This window comes from Haliotis rubra, unplaced genomic scaffold, assembly GCF_003918875.1.
Source record: "Haliotis rubra isolate DU_JTF1 unplaced genomic scaffold, ASM391887v1 Scf45, whole genome shotgun sequence".
Classification (NCBI taxonomy): Eukaryota; Metazoa; Mollusca; class Gastropoda; order Lepetellida; family Haliotidae; genus Haliotis; species Haliotis rubra.
The window spans coordinates 1,875,539-1,903,385 of NW_025767135.1; the positions used below are offsets into that span (position 1 = coordinate 1,875,539).

Below are 27,847 nucleotides of genomic sequence, written 5' to 3' on the forward strand. Positions count from 1 at the left end.
TTTCTTCACCAAACTTGGCACATAGATAGATCTGGTGGTGTACTTGTGCCTTTTAACTTCGTAGACATAATCATGAAGAGTATTTTGCCATTGCGGGGGATATTGATGACTTTGTTTTCTTGTTTACTTTTAGGATAGCAATACAGCCGTGTAATACTGCGAGCATAGCCAAATTCCGTATTGCACTCCAATTTCCATTTTGCATGGCTGCCCGATCAACTTTTTCCAATGTTCGCAGTACTAAGTTTTGTTTTTCTGTAAACATCTGAATTTAGACATTATTTAGGTTTCAGCCATTTTTTACCATTTTAATGAGATCTTTAATTAGGAGATTGTTTTGTATCAAATATTATTTTGTTTTGTTTCCCTTTCGTGATCAGAACCTGGCACTTGATTGATGATATCTGAATGTGACCGTCATGTCATATGTCCCTTGAGTTATTTAAGGTCGAGGTCGAGGTAACCTCAATGTAGAGGTGTCAGTAGTGATGTATAGAGTTAGATTAAAACAGTCCGTCGTGCACTGGGTATGTAATAAATACAGAATGTCATACTGGTGCATATGTACCTGAGAAGATGTCGTATTATAGTGTTTGCATAGACTAATGCTTAGTCTCTGAATATATATAATTTTGATAGTAACAAATAAGCCCATTTAAATTGAAAAGGAGCCCAAGGCAGACCAGAGATCCTGAACCTGGGGAAATCTAGACTTGCTTTATTTTGGGCTTTAGCACTGCAGAGAGGGCTTCGCAGTAGGGAAAATAATGTGGTTCAGGGACTGTGAGACAGGCTAGTGTTTGCAGTGAAAACGTACCAACGAATTTCTCTTTAAGCAAAAAAGTAAATCAAAGTGAAATTAAGATTGTGAATCGTCATAATTTTACCTTGCCAATTGAACATTTAAGTCTGAGAATTTTATTCAGCTTAGGATAAAAGTTGTTTAACAAACAATCATAGTTTCAAATCGCTATTATTTATTCAATTTACTTTTTTGTTAAAAGTGAAATCCATCAGTAGGTTTTCACTGCAAACAGACTATAGGAGAGAAACAACATGTTCTTAGAACATCCTCTCATTCAATACATATGGTCCAGGGACCTTTTCTCGAAACTTTCGTAGCCCTAAGAATTCTTAACTTTGATCATAGCCAATGTGTTAAGAATGGGTTTGAATAGTTCATAGGGTTACAAACTTTTCGAGAATAGATAGCCAGATGCACCAGTATGATGCTTTTAATTTCTGATAGGAAAATCAATGTGAAATTGTCATGGAAACATAATTTCTATTTTATAACTATTTGTGTTTATAAACTATAGCTGTTGATCTGATACAATGGCTGGGCAAATAACTGCAATACATCAATTGTACACTGTGTCTTTACACCTACAGTAACCAGCATGCTACTGAACATGACCCTGAAACTTTTCTCATTATCACTATAGTTGAGTCGAGTTGGGCCTCCAGTTACAATTTGGCATTTTCAGCCATATAGTGACGAGAACAAGTCTGCATTAATAAACATTCAGTACAAAGTCCAAATGAGTTTAATTCAAAAACATATATTCATTTCATTGTCATTTAAAAGCAGAAAATGTCATAGCACTAAATTCAAAAAGCACGTTATTCACATTACACAGTTACAATTCATGAAACAGACCAACTTCCCTCAGGTAGTTAACAATCAGATGCCAGCTCACGCAGGAAAACAGATCTTTCAGATGTGTCGCATCATAATGTGAATCCCTTGCAGTCGGAAAGTCCTCACAGTCAAGCAGAATATGCTTGATGGTGAACACTTCATCGCAAGAGACACACATGGGAGGTCCATCCCCATCTGTTTTCAGCAGATAGTCATGAGTAAACCGACTGTGGCCAATACGACATTGTCGTACATCACATCTTGACTGACAACCCAAGTAGTTATAACCAATTGTCGGTTACAGTTCATGAAGTTTATTTCATTATGACTATAAGCGTGTCCAAAGCTGTAGCTAAATCTTCTGAACTTTACTCTCGTCACAATATGGCTGAGATATTGCCGATGTGACTTAAATATTAACTCACTCACTCTGAACTTTACTGATTCAGTTATCTCACTGACAATCATCTACATGAGGCAGTAAATGTAATATTATCCAGCCAAAGATCAAGTTAATATTTGAAAGTTTTGTTGAAGTTTTGTTCAGGTGACAGTTTTTACAGAGATCATAAATTGCTTAGATAGAGCAGAATGACCTTGGAAAGCCCTTGAATGGTTGTGTTTACTTGAGGTTCAAGCATATATAGAGAACGTTATGGTGGAGTTCCAGTTTGTACTGACAGGGTACCATGATAACCTTTCTATCAGCCTGTCAGACGTCCTGGCAAGTCAATACCACACTTAATAAGCTTCATCCCCAGACAATCTTGTGCTCCCGTCTGTCACTTGTCATCAGATGTTTTAAGGTTCATGGTTGCTGATCAATTTCTCCACCGAAGTGGGAGATTTGTATGCCTCATTTTACATATCTATGCTTATTCTTTGTATATCTACATGAAGAATTCCCTTTTGAGACTGTGTTTGTTAAGGATGTATGTATGTTTTATTCACCAAAACCACATGTAGCACTTGGAGATGGACATTTTGTATGCCTGGTTTTACATAACTAGAGATACTCTTTGTATTTCTATACATGTAGAATTCCATTTTGAGACTATGTGCAGATTTCTGATAAATATATGTTTTATTCACCAAAAATACTTGTGGCACAAGGAGATAGAGCTATATAAGCAAATATCTCATATGAGAATGCCTGATTAAATGAGTTGAATAATTCTGTGTAAAATGTAATAAATTCCATATATGTGAATGCAAAATGTACCACTTCAGATGTCATAGTTGTCCTTTCATGGGCACTATCCCTTTGGAAATGACTGCTTTAGTAGTTAGTATCTGAAGCCCATGTGCCATTTTTAGCTCTCTTCTGTATGTTAGCTCCATGTTGACTGCATGTTGGTGAGTATGCACGTAATGATCATAGGTGTACCTGAATCATAATAGAGAAGGGATCAAGAGTTTGCAGTCTTCTTTCTCAGGTCTTGTCTCATGTCTGGACATATCTTATCCTTGCATACCGATCCCCAGATTATGAGGAGGAGATGAATGTCAGTTTGATTTGTTGACAATTATCTGTTGGAAAGTTCTTTACTTGTTGTCGGTTATGCGTTGGCAATGTTGGAAAGTTGTTTCCTTGTGGACTGATTCCCTTAGGCATTGTTTTAAACTTCTGTTTTACTTGCAGACCGACTCCAATAGGCATGGTTGGACATTTTTGTTTTACTTGCAGACCAATTCCATAAGGCATGGTTGGGAAGTTTGGTTTTACATGCAGACGGATTCCAACTGGCATTGATGGAAAGTTTGGTTTTTCTTGCAGACCGATTCCATAAAGCATGGTTGGAAATTTTGTTTTACTTGCAAACCGATTCCATTTGGCATTGCTTTAAACTTCTGTTGTACTTGCAGACCGTTCTCCAGATGTTGACAATGACTCTGACGAAGAGGATGTCCATGACTTCAATGACCAGGACTTCTCCTCCAATGATGAGATGAGCGACATTGAGCCCATGATGCTGGAGGAAGATGGCCGACCGAGACCTAGGAAGACCAGTCGCAGCAAGATACGACCGGTTACATCTAGGGTAAGACACAGTCCAGTTTATAGGCATGAAAAGGGTTAATAACTGAGATGAAGGAGGCATGCATCTTTTTGTCAGTGAAAATGATATTTTGACAGGCAATAGTTTTATATTATTATATATTTAATACTGAAGTGATCAACTTGTAGCAGATGATCCATCTCTTGTTGTCTAACAAGGTGTGGTGGGTAGCCTACTAGTTAAAGAATTCGCTAAACTCTCTGAAGACCCGGGTTCGGTTTCCCACATGGGTGCAGTGTGTGATGCCCATTTCTCGAATCCCCCGCCATGATATCAATGGAAAGTGACACAAAACCTTACTCAGTCACTGAAGTCAACTTATGCAGGGTACAGAATGACAGTTTAGAGAGGCCCTAAAAAATGGTCCCTAAAATCAGTGTTTACGGCTCTGGACACAAATGCGTGTGCTCGATATTTGCTAAAATGAGACTTCAGCACAAATAGAAACAGGCATACAAAATATTCTTGAAACTGTTGAATGATTTGTTTTCGACGATGTCTCCATATTTTGTTAATTATCTACTTTCAGCAACGGAATATTAAACAGAGGTTCATAGCTTTACTGAAGAAGTTCAAGGTTTCAGCAGAAGATGTAAGTTGATCCCAAAAAACAAACCTTGCATGTTTATGCTTTATTTGCTGTGAATCTCTGTTAATCTAGGTCTATTTGTATCAAAGTTTGGATGCCATACAGGAATTAATTAATTCTAACCTTAACAGTATAGAAAGAGATTGTGTTATGATCGCCCTATAGAACAGGGATGCAAATTTGCACAAACCTGGTAATCAAACTCAGTTTGCCACTTCCTACAAGTCTCAACCCATGAAGATCTGGGTTAGAATTTGTCTTCAGAAAACCATGCTTGTCATAAGAGGTTGCTAACAGGACTGACTTGGTTGATGCTTATTATCATATGCCAAATGTGTGTTCCAGTGCAAACTGACCGCCTTCGTGGTGTAGTGGTTAGAGCGTCCGCCCGGAGAGCGGAAGGTCGCGGGTTCGATCCCCGACCGCGTCATACCAAAAGACGTTAAATTATGGGTACTTGTTGGTCCCTGTCTGGCGCTCGGCATTAATGGGTACAAGGACTGGTCGGCTCGGAGTCAGTATAATGTGTCTGAGTGGGGTATTCATGCTTCACTGCGGCATGGTATCTCAGTGGGCTAGCACTATAAAAACCAGCTTAAGTCTGGGCTAGTACAAGCAGACGCACATACACATACACACGCACGCACATCGTCATATGAGCGAAATATTCTCAAGCACGACGTTAAACCCAATTTCACCTCACCTCCAGTGCAAACTGATGATGATCAATGCAGACTTGCCACATCCTAAGTTCACCATATACCTTGTAAAACAGTGTGGTACCGTGTAAACGTGCAAGGTTTGAATAGACAACAATGTTTTCTCTTTGTGTTGTAGGTATTGGACTCTGAGGCAGACCATGACCTCAACGACCCTGACAACACACCCGGTGACATCGACGACCTTCTAGATCAGTGGGATGACATGAGTGACAGTGGCCCTGAGCTGGACACCATGAGTGTCATGTCAACACCAAAACCAAGACTCAGGTAACAGGGGGATGTTCAATGAATGGATGAAAAAAGATTACCTCAGATCCTGCTGTTAAGCTAGTTTCACATTAGGGGCGGTGGGGTAGCCTAATGGTTAAAGCGTTCATGCGAAGATCGCCACATGGGCACAATGTGAAGGCCCATTTTGTGAAGGTTCAAATCCCCACATGGGCACAATGTGTGAAGCCCATTTCTGGTGTCCCCCGCCGTGATATTGCTGGAATATTGCTAAAAGCGGCGTAAAACCAAAGTCAGTCAGTCAGTCAGTTTCACATTAATCTAATAACCTCTTCTATGGGCAGGCTTTCTGTGAAAAAAGTACATCAACATAAACAGGTCCAGTACGCAGTAATGGTCAGATGTAGTTATAATTAAAGGCCATTGCAGTTAAAAGTTACAACAAACTCTAAAGGACCACTAGTATTAGTTCATTTTAAGACCAGACCCATTTTATTTCTTGTTTTACAGATTTTTGTCCTCAGAAAACCTAAAGGCAGGAGTGGGGAAAAAAATCACCAGTCAAAGTAATATTCCTAAGTATTTTACTTTTGGCAATTTATGAAGTGTATATGGGGCAAAAGACAATTTTTTAAAAATTGGGTAAGTTTACATTTTTGGCCAATAAAAACATTTGGATTTTATTTTTTGAGCAGGGAATTTTTTTCTTTTCTTATTCTTGAAAAAATATGTAAAACAAGAAATCAAATTGGTCTGGCCTAAGTATAGTTTTTAATACACATTTCGACTAAAATATAAAGAATGTTTCCTTGACCAAAACAGTTTCTTCTATCTGTCAGTTCATTATAAGCATAGCTTATTGTATTTGCAAATGAATAATGAATCCTAGAACAAAACTGATACCCAGGACCAACACTGAAATAGATAAATCAAACAAAAGATACCCAATGTAACAAGAACAGTGTGTACTGAAGAACGTTGGCATGCACTAAAGGAGACCAAATGCTGAAAGACAACACTTGGAGTTAGCTAGATGAATTAGTCATTTTTGCGTATGAATGAAGTGGATACAGACTAGGTCACACTCACAGAGCACAAAAATAGTATCAGCTGGAGACAGTGTTTGACCAAACTATGTGTCAGCATAATCATTCGGCTGAGATCTGTGCTCATGCTGTCAACCACTGCTTCATCCTATTTGATTATTAGTGAGTGAGTGAGTTTGGTTTTACCCGCTTTTAGCAATATTCCAGCAACATCACGGCGGGAGACACCAGAAATGGGCTTCACACAATGTACCCATGTGGAGATTCGAACCCGGGTCTTCGGCATGACGAGCCAACGCTTTAACCACTAGGCTACCCCAATCCCTTCTGATTATTAAGTGGTTTCAGTGTTATTGACTACAACTCAGAGTAAGGCACCAAAAAAATATATGTCCGTTTCCTATTACATGCTTTTAAAAAATAGGGTAGGTGGGTCGGTTTTATCTTCTTTTTTTTTTTTTTTTTTTTTTATTTCTTAGTGGCACCAGGTGGGCACCTGAGGTCTTCAAGAGTACCATCATGTAGTGACAATGCCTTATGATGAAACATTGAAAGATTTCTATATCAAATCATTATTCATGTTATTTATCTGCAGATTTGGTCAGTGAGGACCCATTATGCCAATTCAATACAATCCATTTTAGCCCTACGTACACTGAAAAACATGAAAATATCATACTCGATTTGGATGAAAATGATGAATTGAAATGCAGTCCAGTCATGATATTGACTTGGTTAAATAAAGATTTAGGGTTGGTCGGGTTACCGGAAACGGACATATATTTTTTGGCCTAAGGTATCCAACATCCTCTGAGTGAGGCACCTAATCACCAGTACACAAAGTCAGCCATCTAACCCACTCAGCTACCGACATACTGGTAGTCAAGACTACAGACTTTGTGTAGCCTCTGATACATTTGACCACTTTCTAAATGGCTTTATGTATTTTGTAGTGTATGAAGACTGACTTAAACCTTTATAAACCCTACCATAGATCCAATATCTTCATGGGAAGATTTACAATCTACAAAACATGTATCACACAAGAAACTTTAATCCAACTGTGCTTTTACTGTGTACATATTGACCTTTGCTATTTATCTGACAGACCCTTCTTCACCGGGAGAGGAAGCACCCATGAATCAGATGTCTCAGCACCAAAAGTCCAGGTGGGTTTTCTTGAACACCTGGGCACCGTTTCACAAAGCTCCTATACTGTCATAGGAAGCCACGAAGCCTAAGATCTTAGGGCTTTAGATCTGGGTTGTAAGTGTTGCCAGTCAATTTTCCTTCATTAGACTGTCCAGAATCCTCCTATACTGTAACATAGGAAGTTCCTTCCCTTAGACTGTCCAGAATCTAATGCTACCGACCTGGGAAAGTGTTGCCAGTCAATGGGCAGATCTTAATCTACAGGTTACTGAGATCTGGGTTGTAAGTGTTGCCAGTCAATGGGCAGAGTTCCTTCCCTTAGACTGTCCAGAATCAACAGGTCATAGGTTGAGATCCTGAACACCTGGGTTGTAAGTGTTGCCAGTCAATGGGCAGAGTTCCTTCCCTTAGACTGTCCAGGATCTACAGGTCATAGGTTGAGATCCTGAACACCTGGGTTGTAAGTGTTGCCAGTCAATGGGCAGAGTTCCTTCCCTTAGACTGTCCAGAATCTACAGGTCATAGGTTGAGACCCTGCAGTTCCATCACCCTGAACACCTGGGTTGTAAGTGTTGCCAGTCAATGGGCAGAGTTCCTTCCCTTAGACTGTCCAGAATCTACAGGTCATAGGTTGAGATCCTGCAATCACCCTGAACACCTGGGTAGTAAGTGTTGCCAGTCAATGGGCAGAGTTCCTTCCCTTAGACTGTCCAGAATCTACAGGTCATAGGTTGAGATCCTGCAATCACCCTGATTATTTTTCATATTTTAGCAGCACAACGGCCATGTTATGACTGATACATAATTTCATAATTTTTTTGCACAATGATCTGTAGCTGCATCAGTCTTGCTAGATTTAATGCACATTCTGAATAGTCTGTCAATTCCTACCTGTGAAGATCCAGGTTAGACTTAGTCTTCAGTAAGCCATGCTTGTCGTAAGAGGTGGGTGGTCAGGCTCGCTGACTTGGTTGACATGTGTCATTGTATCCCAATGGCGTAGACCGATGCTCATGCTGTTGATCACTGGTCACATAATGGTTGTTGAGTGAAATTAAGTGTCTGAGGTTATCTGCAGATTACAGCTTTGGTTTAGAGATACATTTGATAAGACAGATGGGTAAATATCAAAATTATATATGATGTTCAAAGGGAAATTACAATTATTGTCATTACATTTCACTCAAAAAGGCTTTGAATTGCAGTTAATGTCTTTTCATCAGGAAAAAAATATGATTTCTGTACAAAAAGTATGAGTTGTAATTGCAGGAATCCTTCCGCCTGAGTGATGACAACGTGACCCGACGACTCGACAACGACGGCAACATTGTGAGTATGAGTGCTGCTTGGTGTATCGTGTGTCAGTCTCGTAGATGGTTGGTCCTAGAGTCCCCAGTGTTGTCCTCTCTCCATATTAGATGCAGTAGGGTTTCCTGGATGTTTCAATGTGCAGTACTCACATGTAGATCCAAGTCGAGGCTGAATGATTCACTGAAATAGTATACTTTGCTTTTTTCAAAGCTTTTTCAGTTGAATATTTGTTATTTTCCTCATGAATTAAAAAATTCTGTTGCACTTTTGGTGAGGCAAGTCAGTTTGTGTTTGGTTATCATTACTATCAGTTTAATGACAGATTTAGTGATTCTAAAGAATCAGGTGTACTTCATCTGTATCTTATCATTTATTGAATTCAAAGATGGCCGCTTTGTCAGTCATCTTGGTTATGACTCTGTTATGAGTTATTTACGATATTGCATGTGCAGCTTTAATTGGTGTTTGAGATATGGAATCTATGGAAGCCATTTTAGAATATGGCAGAAATGCCATGAAAGTTTCTTAAGTATGATTTATTTTATAAGGGTACTGCAGGGGTGGAAATAACCCATTGCCCGACGTCCGAGTCCAGTGTTTTTTTCTGTCGGGCAAGCACATTTGTATATCACGCTGTACCAGTGTCCGGTTTACATTCCAATGTTAATTATGTTGCTTATATAAAAAAATCACCAAAAAAATCGGCCAGTATAGCGGAAAAATTATCAGGGCAAGTGATTTTACATGTGCCACTGTACCGGAGTACACTAGCAATTTTAAAGTTATTTCCACCCCTGGTACTTATTACATTCTGAACATGGTGGGGAAAAGCAAGACAGTTCCTGTTCAGTGCTAAGGCAATATGTGCTCACTCTGTATGAAAATAATGACACCAAAGGCTGGCTAATTCCTGAGAAGCAGGCTACTTGCAAAGGTTAAATCTTGCTGGACAATCGCAGTAGCTGACATCAGGTAGCTGTAACATTGATCTGATAATATTATAATCTGATTTGGTGGAGAGGAGAATTTCTGACCTTCCTTGACACACATAAGGCTGACTCTTTTAGATAAGTAAATTCAATATATTGGTACCTGTTTGTATTAACTGCTGATTAGTAAATGATCAATTAAATCCCTTTCCTTTGAATGTGTGAAGAGAAAGTGTAGTTGGCATGGGGCCCTTTAGGGGTTGGACTGAATGCTTCAGCATAGTGGCTGTCAATTGTAATGTGATGTATTACAGTTATTGAATATCTTAAATTAAGGTTTAGATTGAAGGAGCATCAGGCATTTCAACGCTTTTTGAAAATCAACATGGTTTGGTGGCTGTGAAGTTTTGATGTGCATGATTTCAAAGCTTCCTTATTTCCAAGGAAACCAACTCTTTTTAATATTTACTTCATGTGCTCTCAGTTACAACAACAGAAAAGCCTCATTTCTTTCTCATTGTTTTTAAGGACTGGTCGGCTCGGAGTCAGTATAATGTGTCTGAGTGGGTATTCATGCTTAACTGCGGCATGCTATCTCAGTGAGCTAGCACTATCAATCCAGCTTAAGTCTGGGCTAGTACAAGCAACCACACATACACACGCATGCACGTCGTCATACGAGTGAAATATTCTTATGTACGGCATTAGACCCCATTTCACCTCACCTCCTCATTGTTTTTGAAGATATGGGGCCCTGTCATGGTACAGTTACTGTTCAGGGTTGCATCCCATTCCCAATCCAGTAGTCCTGGGTTCAAGTCCCTGTTCATCATGATTATGTTTCTTGGTTTGTCAGCACCATACCAGCGCTCATGGGTTTAACCAAAATGGTAAATGCCTAGGACCTGCATTACTCCAGGTTTTCTTCCCACATTAAGCAGCCATGCAGCAATATGACTTATATACTCAAAGCACTGTTCAACACAACTCACTCAGACCTGAGGTTATTCAGTATTAATGGTGCATAAATATGTTATGATTTTTTTTTCTGTGAGTATAGTATGTTCCTTCAAGCATGGTATATTTTGATTGGAAGAATTCGAGGGCAGAATAAGTGTTGTAAAAATGTAGCAAAATAGAGATTTGCTGTTTTGGCTTAATGCTCCTATGGTAACACCAGCTCTGAACTTTTTCCATAATATCTTGATGTATCATCTTACCCGGGCAGCAAATTTTGGTGTTCATGCTGTCGATCACCTGTTTGATTGCTCCTGGGCAGAATGAACTTTTTATGCAGAATCATCTGTAATTGCTGACTTGAGGTGGTGGGTGTAGTGTAGTGCCTAAAGCATTCACTCAGCACAAGTAGATTTCTCACATGGGAACAATGATTGAAGCCTTTATCTAAACCTTCCTTAAATATAGCTGACTTTAATGATATGCTACTCAAACAAAGTTAAGGTCCACCATATTTCTTCATATCAATATCGGATGGACCTTAACTTTGAGTAGTATATTTCCAATTCTCAGTCAGTATGTCACTTGCCTGCCTTATTCTATTGAGAATTTGATATTTTGCCACTGTTTCCAGAAGCTTTGAAATGTCTGTGTTCCTGACTTAATCCATTAACATAGATGATAAGTTGCCTTATTCAGGTGATTCAGCCTGAGATTGTTTAGCAGTGGCTGCTGCTCCGTTGTGTGACATTGTTGACTTACTGATGTATGTTTCCCTGCATGACATGCTCCTCTTCCATTGCTTGTGTTGGTTCTACGTGTGTGTGCAAACCAGGAGCAAGATGTGGAAATATCTGATTCGCAGACTCCCTGTGAGTCGTCCCCCAAGACCATTACCCCACTCCTAAAACACAGGGGCATGCGATTCGTTCGGGAAAGGAGCACATCGTACCGCGAGAAAAAGAGCAAAAAGGAACACAAGATGATCGAGAGACGCAACAGTGCCGGAGGGTCAGACGACGTGGTCAGTTATTGGTAGACTTCCTGTCATGCTCACAGTGCTGCTGTATGACAAGCTTTGTATGCGACCTTGACCTGCACATGCTTACTGACATTGTAGTGTAGCCTCAGTTTGATATCTAACCTCTGTTACCCTCAAAATTACAGTCTTGATCTCTATCTGAATGATTCATAGAATAGCTTGCTTTTACGATTTTACAGGATAAGTCTGACCTTATTTCAATGAAGTGCATCGTCACAGCAGTTGTTACAACTTGCTTCAGTTGGTAATTCTCACTCAATGCAAGGTGGTGAGTTAGCAGGAAGCTCGACAGAGTTACCTCTCTTTCTTCAGTCAATGCATGACAATTGTATCATGTGCATCATGGTGAAATTTAGTTAAAGATTGTAATTATCAACTGATGTCATCAAGCAGATAACGATGAAGACTATGAGATTGAGAGTATATTGTTTGTGTATCTAGATACAGCCAGCGATGGCTCTCCTTGTGTGTGGTGATCTCTGTGTGGACCTAACATCATCCCCTGCTAACATCAGTGTCTCCTGACAACTCTTTCTGTGAATATTCTGACAGAAACCAAACTCAGGGTGTCAGGTTTTGTATCCTAATTTGTAAATAAATGCCTGTTTTGTTGTTAAGTTTGATTTCAGTTTATGTGAAACTTATTAGAGGAAAGGATTATGAGGAGTGCCAACTGGTGTCTAATTCTTTGTGCTGCAGTGCATAAGAATTGTCTTCAGGACAGATGTAGGCATGAAGGTGAAGGTCAGGTTGGGGTTGGAAAGTTCAGTTAATGCCTGCATTGTCTTTCAATGTGACAGGGTATTTAATTTGTTAGTATATTATGACCCTCTTTACTGTTATGTAATTTGTACTACCAACCCAAGAACATCAGATTTTGCAATTAAAAGATTTGACTTTATGGTAAAAACTGAGACGATGTGACTCTTTCAAAAATTATTAATTTCCGCTATAAATGAAAAAACATCTATTGTTTGATACAGTACTATTTGATGTTTAATTTCAAAATTGTCTCAGTGGTTACAGAAATGGTATGATTTTCATGGAATTAATTGATGTCACCATTTGTAGATCTGGTTATGAAATATGAAACAAAACGGTCAACATTATTTGTGACCGTATAAAATGTCCTAAACTAACAGCTTATTGAAAATTGTAATAAGTTTTGTGAACAGGAGTCTTCAGAAACGTTTTCATCCCCAAGATGGTGGTGTGTGTAAAAGATTGTTTGAGTGATGTTGCTACTGTGATGTTGGGACGAGGGCTAGTGTTGTATGTTGAGGTGTGTGGATTGTTCAGGTGTTGCAGTGTAGAGGTCAGCCTTGTCGCCCTGTATGTCATCTGGTTATGGAATCAAGTTATCTGTGCTAGGTGTAAGGGTATAGCAGTATTGTTTATCTATACATTGTTGCCTTGGTTACAAGCAATGCCAAATATTATTATCAATATGTTAAATGGTAAAACTTCATGTTAAATTATTATGTTTCTTTTTTTCATTATTTCCATTTTGTTTCTGTAAGCTTGGTGTGTTGATTACTATGAGTGTTTTGGACATATCTGTGAGTGCAAAGATTATTTCTGCTGTTGCAGCATTGCACCATTGGTTGAAGTTCAGTGTTCCCTTTCTAGCACAGTAGTACTAGATTACTTCAGTTGTTGGTCAAGTTACGTTGCGATAGATTTTTATGAATCAAATACATAAAAGTGTTTTTATTCGCAGATCTACAGTAAATACCATTATGAAATGTAGTGATGAAATACTATCTTTGTCTGAAATATACTGAAGAATAAGGACTATTTTTATGGATGTACAACTTCTTTATTCTATATACCCGGTAGGCGACGTGTACTGCTCAAAAAGTTTGGGATCTTGAATATTTTTCGGGAAATTTGTATCGATTATGTGCTCAGTGCTCACTACGGAAAAAAAATATCCTTGAAAATATTCATGATTCCTAACAGTTTTTATTCAATACATAAAGATCTGTATTACACTTAATACATGTTGGAACCACTTTCACTGTGCTTTGATGACAATGTTTATAGATATAGAGCAGTAAGAAAACACATAACTGAAGGAAGATTTAGCCTTTCTTGTCAAATTATGTGATTTTATCGTCTTGTGTTATTGCCGTTTCCATTCATGAGAGAAAACAATTTGTCTTGAAAAGATAAGTATATTATCTGGAAAGATAAGCCATATATCCACATGAATCTCTTGGCTCCATGGAAATGTTTTTGGTTTTTATCAAATGTTTCTAGTCACAGATACTGGTCTGTCCAAAATTGGTCACTTTCAGGCTCCAGTGAAATACCATATCTCTTCTGTTAGACATTCCTATTTACCATACATGGATGCCAGGCTGCTCTGTCCACAAATTAGAAGCTTGAATTAGAAGTATGTGTACAACTCAAAAGAAGTAAAGAACACTTAGGATTAAGGATTCTTAAATATAACTATAGTGTCTGACCGATGAACTATCATTATTTGAAGGATTCAGGGGCCTTTAACTTCTTTTAAATTGGATGTAATAAATGTTATTGCTAGGGATATTGATGACCATAAGGACAAATAACAGTAATCTACTGAAGGAGGATAGTACTATACAGAAGGTTTAAGTTTTCAAAATATGTCTACTTAATTCTGTTAGTATTGATTGAATATTGATGAATATATTCACCATTACCTGATTCTGAACATATTTTGTCTAAACGTTGATGGAAACCAAGGCCATTGAGGAATGCATACTTGATTTTCTCCAAACATGGTGTATCTATAAGAGCTCTGTGTAAGGAGTGAAGTTGCCCTGCATGGACTTGTGATGGTGCCGTGTATCACAGAATGTTGGACCTAGACTTCACCTGTAGCAGCACCTGTCGGCTCCAGTCTCTGCATGCTTCATTTATCATGGAGGATCACTGTACCAAGAGCTACCAACAAGTGCCAGTTTCAAACATTATCTTAGCGTTATGATGATCGTCACTTTCATACCTTAACACAGACTTCCGGCAGTTGTACTGCTGAGGTTTTGTGAAACAGTATCCTCATCATTTTGAAATTGAAAATTACATTTTTTAACAGTGATACAGGGAAGACTAGACTGGCTGTGCTTTTGTGTTAAGTTTTGCAAGTTATTGTAATCTTATTGTGTTCAAGCAGTGCAAATCAGCTGTTGCAGTTTCTAATTTTGCTCTCATGGTGATCATGATTATTCCATCACATTCAGTACTCCAAATTTGTTTGAACCAAAGTACACATGACATGCTTTGATTGGCATTCTAGAAGTTAGATGAAGGATGAGGACTATTTTTATGGATATACAACTTCTTTATTCTGTATAGGCGACATTTCGACATAGATTCTAATGTTGTTGTCAAGCAAGTGATACTTGCTTGACAACAACATTAGAATCTATGTCGAAACGTTAGAATCTATGTCGAAACGTCGCCTATACAGAATAAAGAAGTTGTATATCCATAAAAATAGTCCTCATCCTACACATGACCTTCAAAGAGAAAATGTTCAGTGGGAAAACATCTTAATGACTATTAAAATTCAAGATTTGTAGGATCTGATGATATTGAAAGTACATGTATGTTGAGATTTCATGTGTTAGATATTCTTTGCGTACTTGTATGTATGAAGCTGTCCATCATCAAATCACGTGTTCATGATGTGTGTGCGACACTGTAATAGGCACTCTGGTGTGGCATCCTGTCGTGCATTTATAGACTCTCTAGTCGTGACCCTCTTTCTGGCACAGACGTGTTACCTGTGAGTTGTATATGTAGTAATCTCATGTGACTGTCATGTGACACTCTCCATCTGGCAGTCATGTGACCTGTAAGTTGTATCTATGGTGACTCATGTGACTGTCATGTGACAAGTGTACAAGTACTGTCTCTCATCTTTACAGTATACCTCTTCTGATGACATCAGCACACAAGTCTTCAACTCTCAAGTGCTTTGGATGTTATATATTACTCAAAAGAACTTAAAGCATAACAGATTAACAATAATAGTATGAAAGACTCAGGTTGTCCTTAACTTCTTTTTTGTAGTATATAAAAATATAGTCATTGTAAAGCGTTTGAATCTCATTTAGATGTGATATACACAAGAGAGAAAATTTAGGGATGTCAGCTTCATTATTATAAGGGGACAGTGGGGTAGCCTAGTGGTTAAAGCATTTACTTGTCATGCTGAAGACCCAGGTTTGATTCCTCATATGGGTCCAATGTGTGAAGCCCATTTCTGGTGTCCCCTGCCGTGATATTGCTGGAATATTGCTAAATGCAGAGTAAAACTAAACTAACTCATTCACTCATTTTATTATTAGGAACAGAATGTTCGAAGTTTATGCTTATTTCTTCATTACTTGATAGTACACTTTGAAACATTGGGTTCCCTGTGATAAGGAAGCTGACATAAATTCTCTCCCTTATTGTCATTCTTGTTTGTTTATTCTGCAATGACATGATTTTCATTTTGTCCAGATAGGTCTTGTGGTTTGTTCAAACCGGCCGTGTACAAGGAATATATTAATATTATTATCTGTAGATATTGTCTCATTTTGTCTATCTACTGTTTCTCAGAATGTAATTTGAATTTTGACAAATGTAATGGTGGACGGACTTGTAAAGGTGACCTGGTCGTATGTAATCTATCAACATCCTTGATGTAATCTCCCATTTGGTGAAGGGATTGCAGGCAATTCTGTATCCTGAGTCTGTCGACTATTAATGTATCGTCTTCCTAAAACATTGATACTTAAATCTTCTAACGTTTTATAGTGTAACCAATATCAAGAACCCCCTGTACCCTTTATTCATAGATCACAGTGGCCCAGTCATTTATGGAGCTGCAGATTGATGTACGGAGTTGTGTCCCTTGGACATGCCAGGAACCTATAATCATGGCTTCACCCCTAATATGTTTTTCAGTTTGTAAACACCATACCTGTGCTTGTAGGTTTCATGAAAAAGTAAACATGTGAGACCGTCATCACTTCAGGATGTACCCCCACATTAAGCTGGCGCCGTGATATAACTGGAAAACTTTCATAGCGTTACTCACCAACCTACTCACTCCTAAATAAAACTGCTAATATTAATTAGTGTAACCGAAATTATGACCCCAAGTACTCTTTGTCCATCAATTATTGTAATATTTTCCTGGCTCCAAGCACCATATATATATAGCAGGGTATGTTTCATGATTTCTATTTCAGCTAGATTTCTTGTGAAAGAAAAATTGCCATTTCTGTGCTTGTAGATGGATGAAGCACAAATTTTGTTATGTAAATATTTGATTGGTTTCATCTATAGTTATGTATGCAAATGGAAGTTCATTTTCTCATTTAGCTGTGGTATGTTTGCGAAGTTCATTTTCTCATTTAGCTGTGGTATGTTTGCGAATGTCTTTTGTTGTTCTTCTATTGCTGTTTTGGTGCATACGTGTTGAATGGAGATGTTATGTGTTTGCAGCCAAGGAAAGCTCTCCTCGATCAGCTCAGTACTGTGTTGGGAAATGGAGACGACCGTCTGCCAGAAAGCGTCTTCCTCATCAATGCTGCCGAGTGGCAAGGACAGGTACTGTTTTTTGAGACTCTCTACCCTGTGAAGGTTTGGATCAGATTTGTCTTCAACAACCCATTCTTGTTGCAAGAGGCGACATACAGATTCAGGTGACTGGTTTGATGCCTGTCACCATATCGGAAGTGCATAGATCGATGAGCATTCTGTTCTTGGCTTAAAGGTGATGATGCCAAAACCTTATCACAATGGGATGTTCTTTAGCATTTTTATCCCCCGCAACGCGTTTTGCGGGGGGTATTAAAATGGAGTCTGTGCGACCGTGCACATTTTTTTCGGAGCATAACTCTAAAACCGTTCAATATTTCTTCACCAAACTTGGCTCATAGATAGATCTGGTGGTCTACTGGTGCCCTTTGGTAGTTTTGGATTTCTGAATAAAATATTTTTTGCGTTTCCATGGCAACAAGTTTGACTTAGACTGAAATTGGTGGTAGTACTCTTTTCCGGAGCAGAACTCTAAAACCGTTCAGTGTTTCTTCACCAAACTTGACACATAGATAGATCTCGTGGTGAACTGGTGCCTTTTGGTATTTTTGGATTTCTGAATAAAATATTTTTTGCGTTTTCGTGGCAACAAGTTTGACTTAGATTAGACTGAAATTGGTGGTAGTGCTCTTTTCCAGAGCAGAACTTTAAAACCATTCACTATTTCTTCACAAAACTTGTCACATAAATAGATCTGGTGGTCTACTGGTGCCTTTTGGTAGTTTTGGATTTCTGAATATAATATATTTTGCATTTCCATGGCAACAAGTTTGACAGACTGAAATTGGTGGTAGTGCTCTTTTCCGGAGCCGAACTTTAAAACCGTTCAATATTTCTTCACCAAACTTGGCTCATAGATAGATTTGGTGGTCTACTGGTGCCTTTTGGTAGTTTTGGATTTCTGAATAAAATATTTTTTGCATTTCCATGGCAACAAGTTTGACTTTGACTGAAATTTGTGGTAGTGCTCTTTTCTGGAGCAAAACTTAAAAACTGTTCACTGTTCCATCACGAAATTTCATACATAGGTAGGTCTAGTGGCGAACTGGTGCCTTTTGGTAGTTTTTGATTTCTGAATAAAATGGGGTTCTTTTTTGCATTTCCATGGCAACAATTTTGGCTTCAACTGAATTTGGTGGTAGTGCTCCTTTCTGGAGCAGAACTTTGAAACTTTTCAGTACTCTCCTTCCACTTAGCTATATACACACCAAAACATTTGACATAATCATAACTCGTAGACATATTCATGAAGAGTATTTTGCCATTGCGGGGGATATTGATGACTTTGTCTTCTTGTCTTTCTGTTTCCAGCTCCTTGTACAGAAGCTTCAAGAGAAACAATGGCGCCTCATCTGCACATGCTCAAATGCCGACGTGAAGGCTGCCATCAGCTTCCTAGTTGCTAAGATACAGAGGTTGTAAGTATCAGATGAAATGAGCATCTACCAGTATATAGCCAGTAACACCATGTTAGCAACTGATTCTTTCACATGTGGTGCAAAGATTGCCTGACAAATCCATGCATATATCTAAAGAGGGAATATAAGCTCAGTAACTGCAGTCTCTGACGTAGGTCTAAAGTCAAGTGATCGACTATGTTTGTTCAACTGATAATTGGCTTTACAACACTAAACTGGAAATGATGGTAAGTGCCAAGTTTGGGTAAACAGACTAAAGCACTTGGTTCTAAACAGTTTTAAAATATTCCTCAGTACTTCATGGCTAATAAACCCCAGTAATAGCATGCATTCTCCTCGCTAATGCTAAATGCATTCCCTGATGCTAAATACTGAGGTATTGTTTCTTGAATAGAGTTCATTCCAATGCCATGTTAAGGCTGGAATATTGCTAAAACTGGTGGGAAGTTCTACTTTCAAACTGACTATGGTTTGAGATTTTCTGATGGCTGACCTTGTGTTTTCAGTTGTAACAGTAACTCCAAGAGTCCAAGCCCGATCAAGGTTGGAGTAGCGGGCGGAGACTCGTACATCAACTCAGTACTCAGACCCTATGTGGAACAACTGGCCTCCAAGTCACATGACTGGCAGACGTACACAAAATTTCTAGTCATTCCATTTGGTAAGTCTAATGACACTGTTTTGTTGGCCTTGTAGAACGACTTTGTTCATCTGGGGTTAGATTCCCCACATGGGCATGATGTGTGAAGTTCATTAATTGTGTCCTCTTGTGTTATGGCAGGACTATCTCTATAAGTAGCAAACACGTACTGGTTTATCATCTGATGTGTTCTGTGGTTGTGGGTAGTCAAATTGGTCTGTCTCAGCATTATCTAGTTTTCCAGCTGGATTAAGGATGAATGTTGGTACTTCATAAGGATATAAGCAACCTGATGCAACAATAATGCTGAGGACCGCCTCCGTGGTGTAGTGGTTAGAGCGTCCGCCCGGAGAGCGGAAGGTCGTGGGTTCGATCCCCGACCGCGTCATACCAAACGATGTTAAAATATGGTACTTGTTGGTCCCTGCCTGGCGTTCGGCATTAATGGGTACAACAAGGACTGGTCGGCTCGGAGTCAGTATAATGTGTCTGAGTGGGGTATTCATGCTTCACTGCGGCGTGGTATCTCAGTGGGCTAGCACTATAAAACCAGCTTCAGTCTGGGCTAGTACAAGCAGCCACACATACACATACACACGCATGCACGTCGTCATATGAGCGAAATATTCTCAAGCACGACATTAAACCCAATTTCACCTCACCTCACCTCAGAGCATGCATGTGCATGCATGTACTCCTGTGTGTGTGTGCCCTTCTGTCCGTCCTCATGACAGTACTGACTGTGGTTGGTGTGTTTGCAGGTAGTAGTTTAGTGGGGAAGTATCTTGCCAGTATAGACAGCACCTACGCACAACTGTTTGTCGACTCCCTGTGGAAAGACACCTTTGACAAGACAGATGCAACGAAACCTACACTGGGTGAGTACTTATTTCATGAGAGTTCTGTAACTTGCATATTTGTCCATCTTATATGTTTATCCCAGCTGTAACATCCATGTGTGCAACCTTGGGGATAATGGGTTAGATGTTGTCTCCATGAACCTGGGCTTGTCATAAGAAGAAACTAAATTAATCTGATTGTCATGACTTTACTGTATGGTTAAGAACCCAGATTCATTCATTCTCTTCATTCAGCTATTTAATATGAGCTAACATGACCTCATGGAGACCCAGTTTAGACTGGAAGCTTAGCACTCTTTAGTTTGTCCAAAAGGCAACTAGAGTTGATCAGATGGTTAAGGATTGCATTTCATTGTACTCCTGGCACATTGGACATCAACCATGTCAGCTATTGGTTTGTCTGGACCAGACATTTTAGTCATGCTATATTGAATTGATTGAATATTGATGACTACAGCTTAAAGCAACAGAGAACATGCAGACAAGTAAAATGTGAAGCTTAGTTTGCTATGTTGATGGTTGTCCTGTTGCAGATTCCCAAGAGATCATCAACCGGGTCTCCAAGTACCTGAGTGGATCGACCAGCATCCACCAGATGCCCATCGCAGAAGCCATGGTTATGTGCAAGGGCAAAACGTATGTTGTCTCTTTTTAAATATTCTTGTTTCAGTTTTGACACTTTATAAAATGTGGTTGCTAGCACCTCAACTCTGACCTACAAAACATAAACCATTTGCTTCTTTTGTTTGTTTTGTTTTTTCCAACAGTTGATTTCATAAAATGTAAGGTGTTTCAGCAGCATTCAATATTTAAAGTAAGGGAGGCTTTGTGTTAAAATTGTAACAGATTTCATGAATCCCTTTAGTAAAAATCTCGGTCAAGAACCCTCAAATCATGATGTCTTTGCTGCCCCCTCTCACCCATAATCTTCATCTCTACCCATAATCTTCATCCTCTACACTGTCTGTCTCTTTGGTTCCACAAGTGAAGGTAATGGATGAGGTTAGAAGTTGAGTCTTCAGCCAGATTTTACTTTGATTAATTAGTACTTCCTAAGTGTAAGTGTGAACTCAAATCTCTCTTTGGTTCCACAGGTAAGTCTTCCTCAGCTAACATGGGTAATTCTCTGCTTATTAGAAGTATTGGGCCTCAAGATGGAGTCAGGCCATCTTCAGCCAAGTGTTTTTTATTACTGAGTGACATTTTTATTAATGAAAAGACAGCATCCAAGATATGACCATCCATGGTAGAGCAATTGACAAGTCTAACAATTAAATTGTGGCTTCGTTTTGTATTTTTCGTAACAGGGATTGTCTGTGGATTGCTTTGATATAACAACCTTATTTTTATGACCTGACAAAAGATCTATCTGTTATTTCAATTCACATGAATAATGTTTTTTATCAACTGGACTACAAAGTGATGCGTTTTTTTTTTAAGGAGGTGAAGATTGGAACCCCAGAAACATTTAGCATGTCGGGTGAGTCTTGTGTTGTAACATAACTAACATTGGTAGTGTCTACTATAGATAAGGAGTTAAACAATGCTATCTTTCCATAGGACTATAGTTTGTCATGTGGGCTAAACTACTCGAAAAAGGTTCAAAATCATACGATTTGTTTATATAACTCTAGTTACTTTTTCATATGAAACAAATTGGCTATCTTTAACATCTTTTAAGTTGAGTCATTTAATATTTTATATCGCTACAAGGGGTGGGGTAGCCTAGTGGTTAAAGCTTCGACTCGTCACACGAAGACCGGGTTGAATCCCCACATGGGTACTCAGTCCGTCAGTATATCGCTACAACTATTGGAAACATTAGGACAGTTGCCATGACATGTTATTGTTTGATTTGTGTTTTATAGTTGAGCTGGAGGAAGGTGCTACCAGTCCCCCTAGTCTGTCAAGTTCCCCTCCAGCCTCCGCCCCCATAGCTATCAAGGCCAGTGAGGGTCAGACCCCTCCCAGCTCCCCCAACATCAGCACCATGTCTCCATCAGGGAGGTAAGTCCACACTGTCCACACAAGTGTTAGTATGTTAATGAGTAACCCATGAAGATCCGGGTTAGAATTGTCTTCAGCAACCCATGCTTGTCATAAGAGGCGACCATCGCTAACAGGTGGTTATGCTTGTTGACTTGGTTGACACGTGGAGAATGCTGTTACCTCTCACTGGAAACCCTGTGCTATATCCTATCAAGCTCCCCAAATGTCAGCACCATGTCTCCATCAGGGAGGTAAGTCACAAGTGTGGCCCAGCTGTTTCATTTGCCACACTGCACTGTGTAGAGTTGAATCATTTGGGCATGCCAGAAGTCTGATTGTTGGTTCACAAAGATCATGTTTCCTTATGTGCTTGTTGGAGATATCTTGGAGAGGTATCAGTACAGGCTTTTCATCCAACATTGAGCTGACAAACTCACTCACTATATAAGACAGACAGACAGTCTCAAAAACAGGGACTGTGGGGTAGCCTAGTGGTTATGGCGTTTGCTTGTCATGCTGGAGAGCTCGGTTCGATTCCCCACATGGGTACAATGTGTGAAGCCCATTTCTGGTGGCCCCACTGTGATATTGCTGGAATATTGCTAAAAGCAGCGTAAAACTAAACCCACTCACTGTCAAAAACAACTAAAGCATAATGTTTTAAGAATATGTTTCCTGTTTCAGTCAAAATGCAAACATCGGTCAGTTGTCGTCGGCAGAGTTCATGGAGCTGCAGGTGGACTACTGGACAACTTCCAGCAAGTCTGACAGCAAGAAGGAGAGCAACAAGTGCTCGCTGAAGACGGCATTCCGCTCCCTCAGTGTCTGTCGTCTTCCGTACCAGGGCGAGCAGGCATCCTCTTCCTTCAGCATGGTTGTGGTCACTCGGGAGAAGAAACGGGAGAAGAAACAGAAGAGTGAGTTGACACAGATGAAGTCTGGAAACTGGTTTATTTCAGTCGACACTGATATATTTTAAACAAGAAGTACCCTGTGTAGATTCCAGGTTGGATGAGGTCCCAAGCAACTGTTGGTGGTTGTAAGAGGTGCCTTCTTGGAACAGCTTCAGTGACTGTTGACAGCATGTCCACCAACAGTATTGATTATTGCTCTAGATATCGTTCAGAGTCCTGTTGAAACTCAAATATTTCGAGGCAACTGGCATATATGTGATATATATTCCTGGTGTTCGACAAGTAAATAATTTTATATGTACCATTCAATTTATAGAAGGGTTGAAAGTAGATGTGTGCAACTTTGATGTCATTATGTATCCTGTTGAACATGTTCTTTTATCATTCCAGTTATGAGGATCGGGAAGAAAGCCAAAGAAATTGAGTCCAAAAGCCAAAACATTGACAGTATCAGTCGACTTATTTGTACTTCCAAGAGCCAGAATTATTCTCTGAAAGGTATGGTTGCGTTTTAAACTTTATTAATGCTACTCTTACCTCTGAAGAGGTTTAGAGTGGTGGGGTAGCCCAGTGGTTAATGCATTTGCTCATCACACCGAAGACCTGGGTTCGATTCCCCACATGGGTACAATGTGTGAAGCCCAGTTCTGGTGTCCCCTGCCGTGAAATTGCTGTAATATTGCTAAAAGCGGTGTAAAACCCAACTCATTCACTCACTCTGAAGAGGTTTGTAGCTCACCTTCAAATAACACAGCCTAGAGATCAGTAACAGGGGAATGTATAACCTTCTGAACAACAATGAATTGTTATTGAAAGGAAACTCCACGGTTCTTGGTTTGAACACAAGGCATTACAACAAACAATCTGGGCCCCCGTTCCTCAAAGCGATCATAGCGATAAGATGATCGTAACGCCCATACTTTAACATAGACTTACAACTGTCGTAGTGCTACGATCGCTTTGAGGGACAAGGCCCTGGTGCCAAGTCATATTGTAATACCCTGAACAATTTGCAATCTGGTCAAAATTAGCCTGATGTCTAATTGAATGTCATAGGCATGAGCTGTTAACAGCTACAAATTTGAAGAGCTAAAGCTTGGGGTATTAGACTCTTGATTGTCACATACAGTCTGCATGCATTTACTATAGTAAACAGTTCTTCAGATGACTAAGATATTGTTGCTGCTGCTGCAGGTGACAATACTTATCACTTATACACTGTCCTTGCTATCCCCTACAGTGATGGAGGAGAACCCTGCAGGTTTGCCCACCATGTTCATGGCAGGTTTGCTTCTGTCATGGTCATGTGATGTGTTTTCCTCCATCACTTGGCTTCTGTAACTGATGTAAAAGGCAAGATATATTTGCTCCTATAAACACAGTTCAGTGTTCCATGATTGGCATTTAGTAACTGCTGAATATGGCTTTACCCATATTATGGTAGGGACATTAGAAACATGGTGAAATTTGTACCCATTGTGGAATCTGGATCTTTGACTGATGAAAAACAGGCTACCTTGCCTTCTGACATTATAAGTTATCACATCGTGTCGGGGAAAATACAGGGTTTTATCAGTCCCGAGTAAGGTTGTACACAACCTTACGAGGTACTGATAAAACCCCGTATTTCCCGAGCCACGATGTGATAATGCATTTATCTAGCTGAATGTTTTTACTAAATGAAAAGAAAAGAAAATTCTCAGTTGTTGTGGCAAAACGTTTCCTTGCTGCCATGTTGACACCAGCTGATCGATTGACCTTAATGCAGCGCACGTTACTAAAGGCTTGGCGATGCACGCTTTTCTCACTTCGCGTGGTCACCGAGGCGTGGCGGGATAATATGACTTTTGTACTCCCTGCTCCGCGGATCGTGACGGGTGTACATGGTATTTTATCAGAGTCACGTGAACCAATCAAAACTCAACATTCTTACATGAGGCTGGATAATGTACTTTGACAATTGTGTATCAAACTCTTCACCTTACAGATATCTCTGTTTGACATTCTTCTCTAAACATTGTTTGTCATTTTCAGTGGTGATCGATGGAGTGGAATGGCCAGGTGTGAAGTTTTTCCAGTTGTCATCTCAGTGGCAGACGCACATAAAGAACTTCCCAGTGGCTGTGTTCAACTCGTACGACTCGGTGTTATAGACAGCAGCAGCAGCAGGCTACTGATGGTCAGTAGGTGATAAGCTATCAACCATGGCTCTCGGCATTATCAGGACCTTCATCTCACCAGTGTCTAACTGGAACATGGCTTGTGACTGAATGTTGGCATTTGAAGCAAGAAGATGGAGATGTGTGAAATCAGCTGGGTATTTGTACTGGAGGTTGATGATGAAGGTAGTTGTTTCTGTGCAACACTCAACTTGGACCAGGGCTGCTTTAGCTCATAGCGTTATGTTTGACGGAGATGACGATTTTGTGTGTCCTATATGGCTGCTTCCATACATCTGTTTTATAATAGCAAATGACACTTGCTAACTGGCTTTAGCTCGGAGTGGAACACTGAAGAAACAAATTATTTTGTGTCAGTGTTGGGAGATCCCAACATGGCTGCTTCCATGCGTCTGATTTTGTGTATAGCAGACGACACTGGAATTGATTTGATCTGAAACTCTAGTGATATTGTATTCAGCCATTACAGTCTCAGCGACATAGAACTGTGTGACCCAGTCTGTCCGTTCGTCTGTAGTCTGTGTTGGTAATATCATCACACCAGCTTTTCGTCTGCTAATTTAGGTGTGATGTAAATTGGTGCCTAGTGATTATCACACCCCAAAACAGTGCGCCAGAATAACTGGTTTGTTGGAAGGGAGTAACACATGCTCATAGCATCTCACGCACATGCTGCTGTCCTTTAGACAGCAGTGCTTTCCCTGAGGCTTGCTTGTGCTACACCAGTGCTTTCCCGGATGCTTGTGCTCCATCAGTGCTTTTCTTGCATCCAAGGAGGAGAAAGATCTTTGTGCTTTCATTGTTGCGAGCAGGTCTGGTGTATGTTCTGCTCACAATGTACTAAACTGGTAGTATTCTCAACTCTGTGTCTTGAACCAACATCATGTTTCTAATTCCCAATGCCTTTTTTCTAGATTCAATTTGAATTTATTCATACCTGAAGGAAAGAGGTTTTACCAAAGAATGAAGAGAAATCCTCTGGGATTCACCGGCCATTGGAGGAGAATAAGCTAATGATGGTGAATCACCCTGTGTGATCATTCTTCCCACAGTCAAACATATTTGCATATTATTGTGTTTACACCAAGGCAATAACTAACACTTTAATTTTAATTCATGGATTTTCTAACTTCACGACCTACATTGCTTAGCAATCCTCCTGTAACAACTGGTTCCTGTTATTGGCAGTTATATTTGCTCCTCGAAAGATGTTCGCGACCAATTGATCTTTTATGTTATTGTAGTCAATCTGTCATATTGATATGAAAGAATCCGGTTGTCCTTAACTTATTTTGAGTAGGTTTCATGCATAAGCCATGTTTTCTGTTTTGTACCCTTTAGAGTCTATTTATAATCAGTTTCAAACCAACACATGTTTTTCATGGGCTCTTTTCCAAAACTCAGTCTTTAAAACAATCAGTCCTTACTAAATTTCCCCATCGATAGCCATTTGTAGTTATTTGTTTCAATGTTCCAACATTTCTTCCTGCAATGTCTACTTGCCATGGTATCAACATATGACCACTCGTATGATAACAACAGCACTATTGCATGGACATCTAATATGTAATTATGTTAGCTACCCGTACTCAGCAGACGGCTGTTTGTGACTATTTGACCATGAGATGGATACTTATAGCCTTGTCAATGCTTGTGCTACACCAGTGCTGGGTCATTTTCAGGAATCCTGATGATCTAGATTTGGGTTTTAGGGCTTTTTTTTTTTTGGTCTCTTTTTTTGTCTTCTTCATTCTCATTCTCTTTCACTTTTTATTATTTATTTCTTCTTTTTAGGGGAAGGGAAGTTGGTCGTCATTGACAATATGTTGCAGACGACCATAACCTTTGAAGCAGTGGTATAATATAATAGTTCTCAGAGGAGGTGCACCAGTTGACTCAAACATGATTTTATTACACATGAAATCAGTCTTAGAGCTTTGATTGTATGTAAGTTTACTGGGTGCTGTTGTACAGCTCATCCTTAGTGTTATGACTGTCATCAGTCTGTGTTAAGGTATGGGAGTCACAATCACCTGTACAGTGGCACCCAGGAGTGTCATCTTAGTGCTGTGGTTTTGAACCGAGACCCTTGCGTGTTGAAGTCTACCTATCTTTCTTATGGGCTAGCTGAATCAAGGGTTCTTTGACAATCTTGGTCAAGATACAATATATGTATCTCTTTTTCAGTTTATAACAGCTTTAAATATGTGTTGTTATGGAAACCAACATCAAAGTGATATTAAGTCCCACCGAAATACATTTAGACATTGATCTGCCAAAACGTCAGTGATTATTGTCAGTGCTCTTTGATATCTGCAATCTTACAGTTCACTGGTGTAGAGGGACTAGAAATGTCTGTGAATTATGCTGTATTATCAGGGTGCGGTTTCGCTATTTACAACCTGCACTGGTGCATGGTATCAATGGGTGGAGCAGGTTACCTTCAGTAACAGGTTGCACCCAGTGCAGGTAACAATAAATCCTCCAACATCTTGTTGAGCGGTGGGGTAGCCTAGTGGTTAAAGCGTTCGCTCGTCACGCTGAAGGCCCGGGTTCGATTCCCCACATGGGTACAATGTGTGAAG

The 27,847-nt window shown here is 39.6% G+C and overlaps 1 protein-coding gene across 1 annotated transcript in view; it reads left to right on the top strand.

Annotated features, from left to right (window-relative positions):
• Nucleotides 1-26,469, top strand: part of LOC124289799 (phosphofurin acidic cluster sorting protein 2-like) — a 146,450-nt gene extending 119,981 nt beyond the window's left edge. Inside the window, exons 6-21 of the mRNA XM_046726466.1 lie at nt 3,509-3,684; nt 4,232-4,294; nt 5,129-5,280; nt 7,396-7,456; nt 8,709-8,768; nt 11,472-11,660; nt 17,166-17,270; nt 18,573-18,679; nt 19,186-19,340; nt 20,081-20,197; nt 20,713-20,819; nt 21,620-21,659; nt 22,048-22,186; nt 22,853-23,085; nt 23,473-23,580; nt 25,117-26,469. Of these exons, the coding sequence (XP_046582422.1) occupies nt 3,509-3,684; nt 4,232-4,294; nt 5,129-5,280; nt 7,396-7,456; nt 8,709-8,768; nt 11,472-11,660; nt 17,166-17,270; nt 18,573-18,679; nt 19,186-19,340; nt 20,081-20,197; nt 20,713-20,819; nt 21,620-21,659; nt 22,048-22,186; nt 22,853-23,085; nt 23,473-23,580; nt 25,117-25,235 (1,931 nt within the window). The 3' untranslated portion in view covers nt 25,236-26,469. The remainder of the gene's footprint in view (nt 1-3,508; nt 3,685-4,231; nt 4,295-5,128; nt 5,281-7,395; nt 7,457-8,708; nt 8,769-11,471; nt 11,661-17,165; nt 17,271-18,572; nt 18,680-19,185; nt 19,341-20,080; nt 20,198-20,712; nt 20,820-21,619; nt 21,660-22,047; nt 22,187-22,852; nt 23,086-23,472; nt 23,581-25,116) is intronic.
• Nucleotides 26,470-27,847: the final 1,378 nt, after the last annotated feature.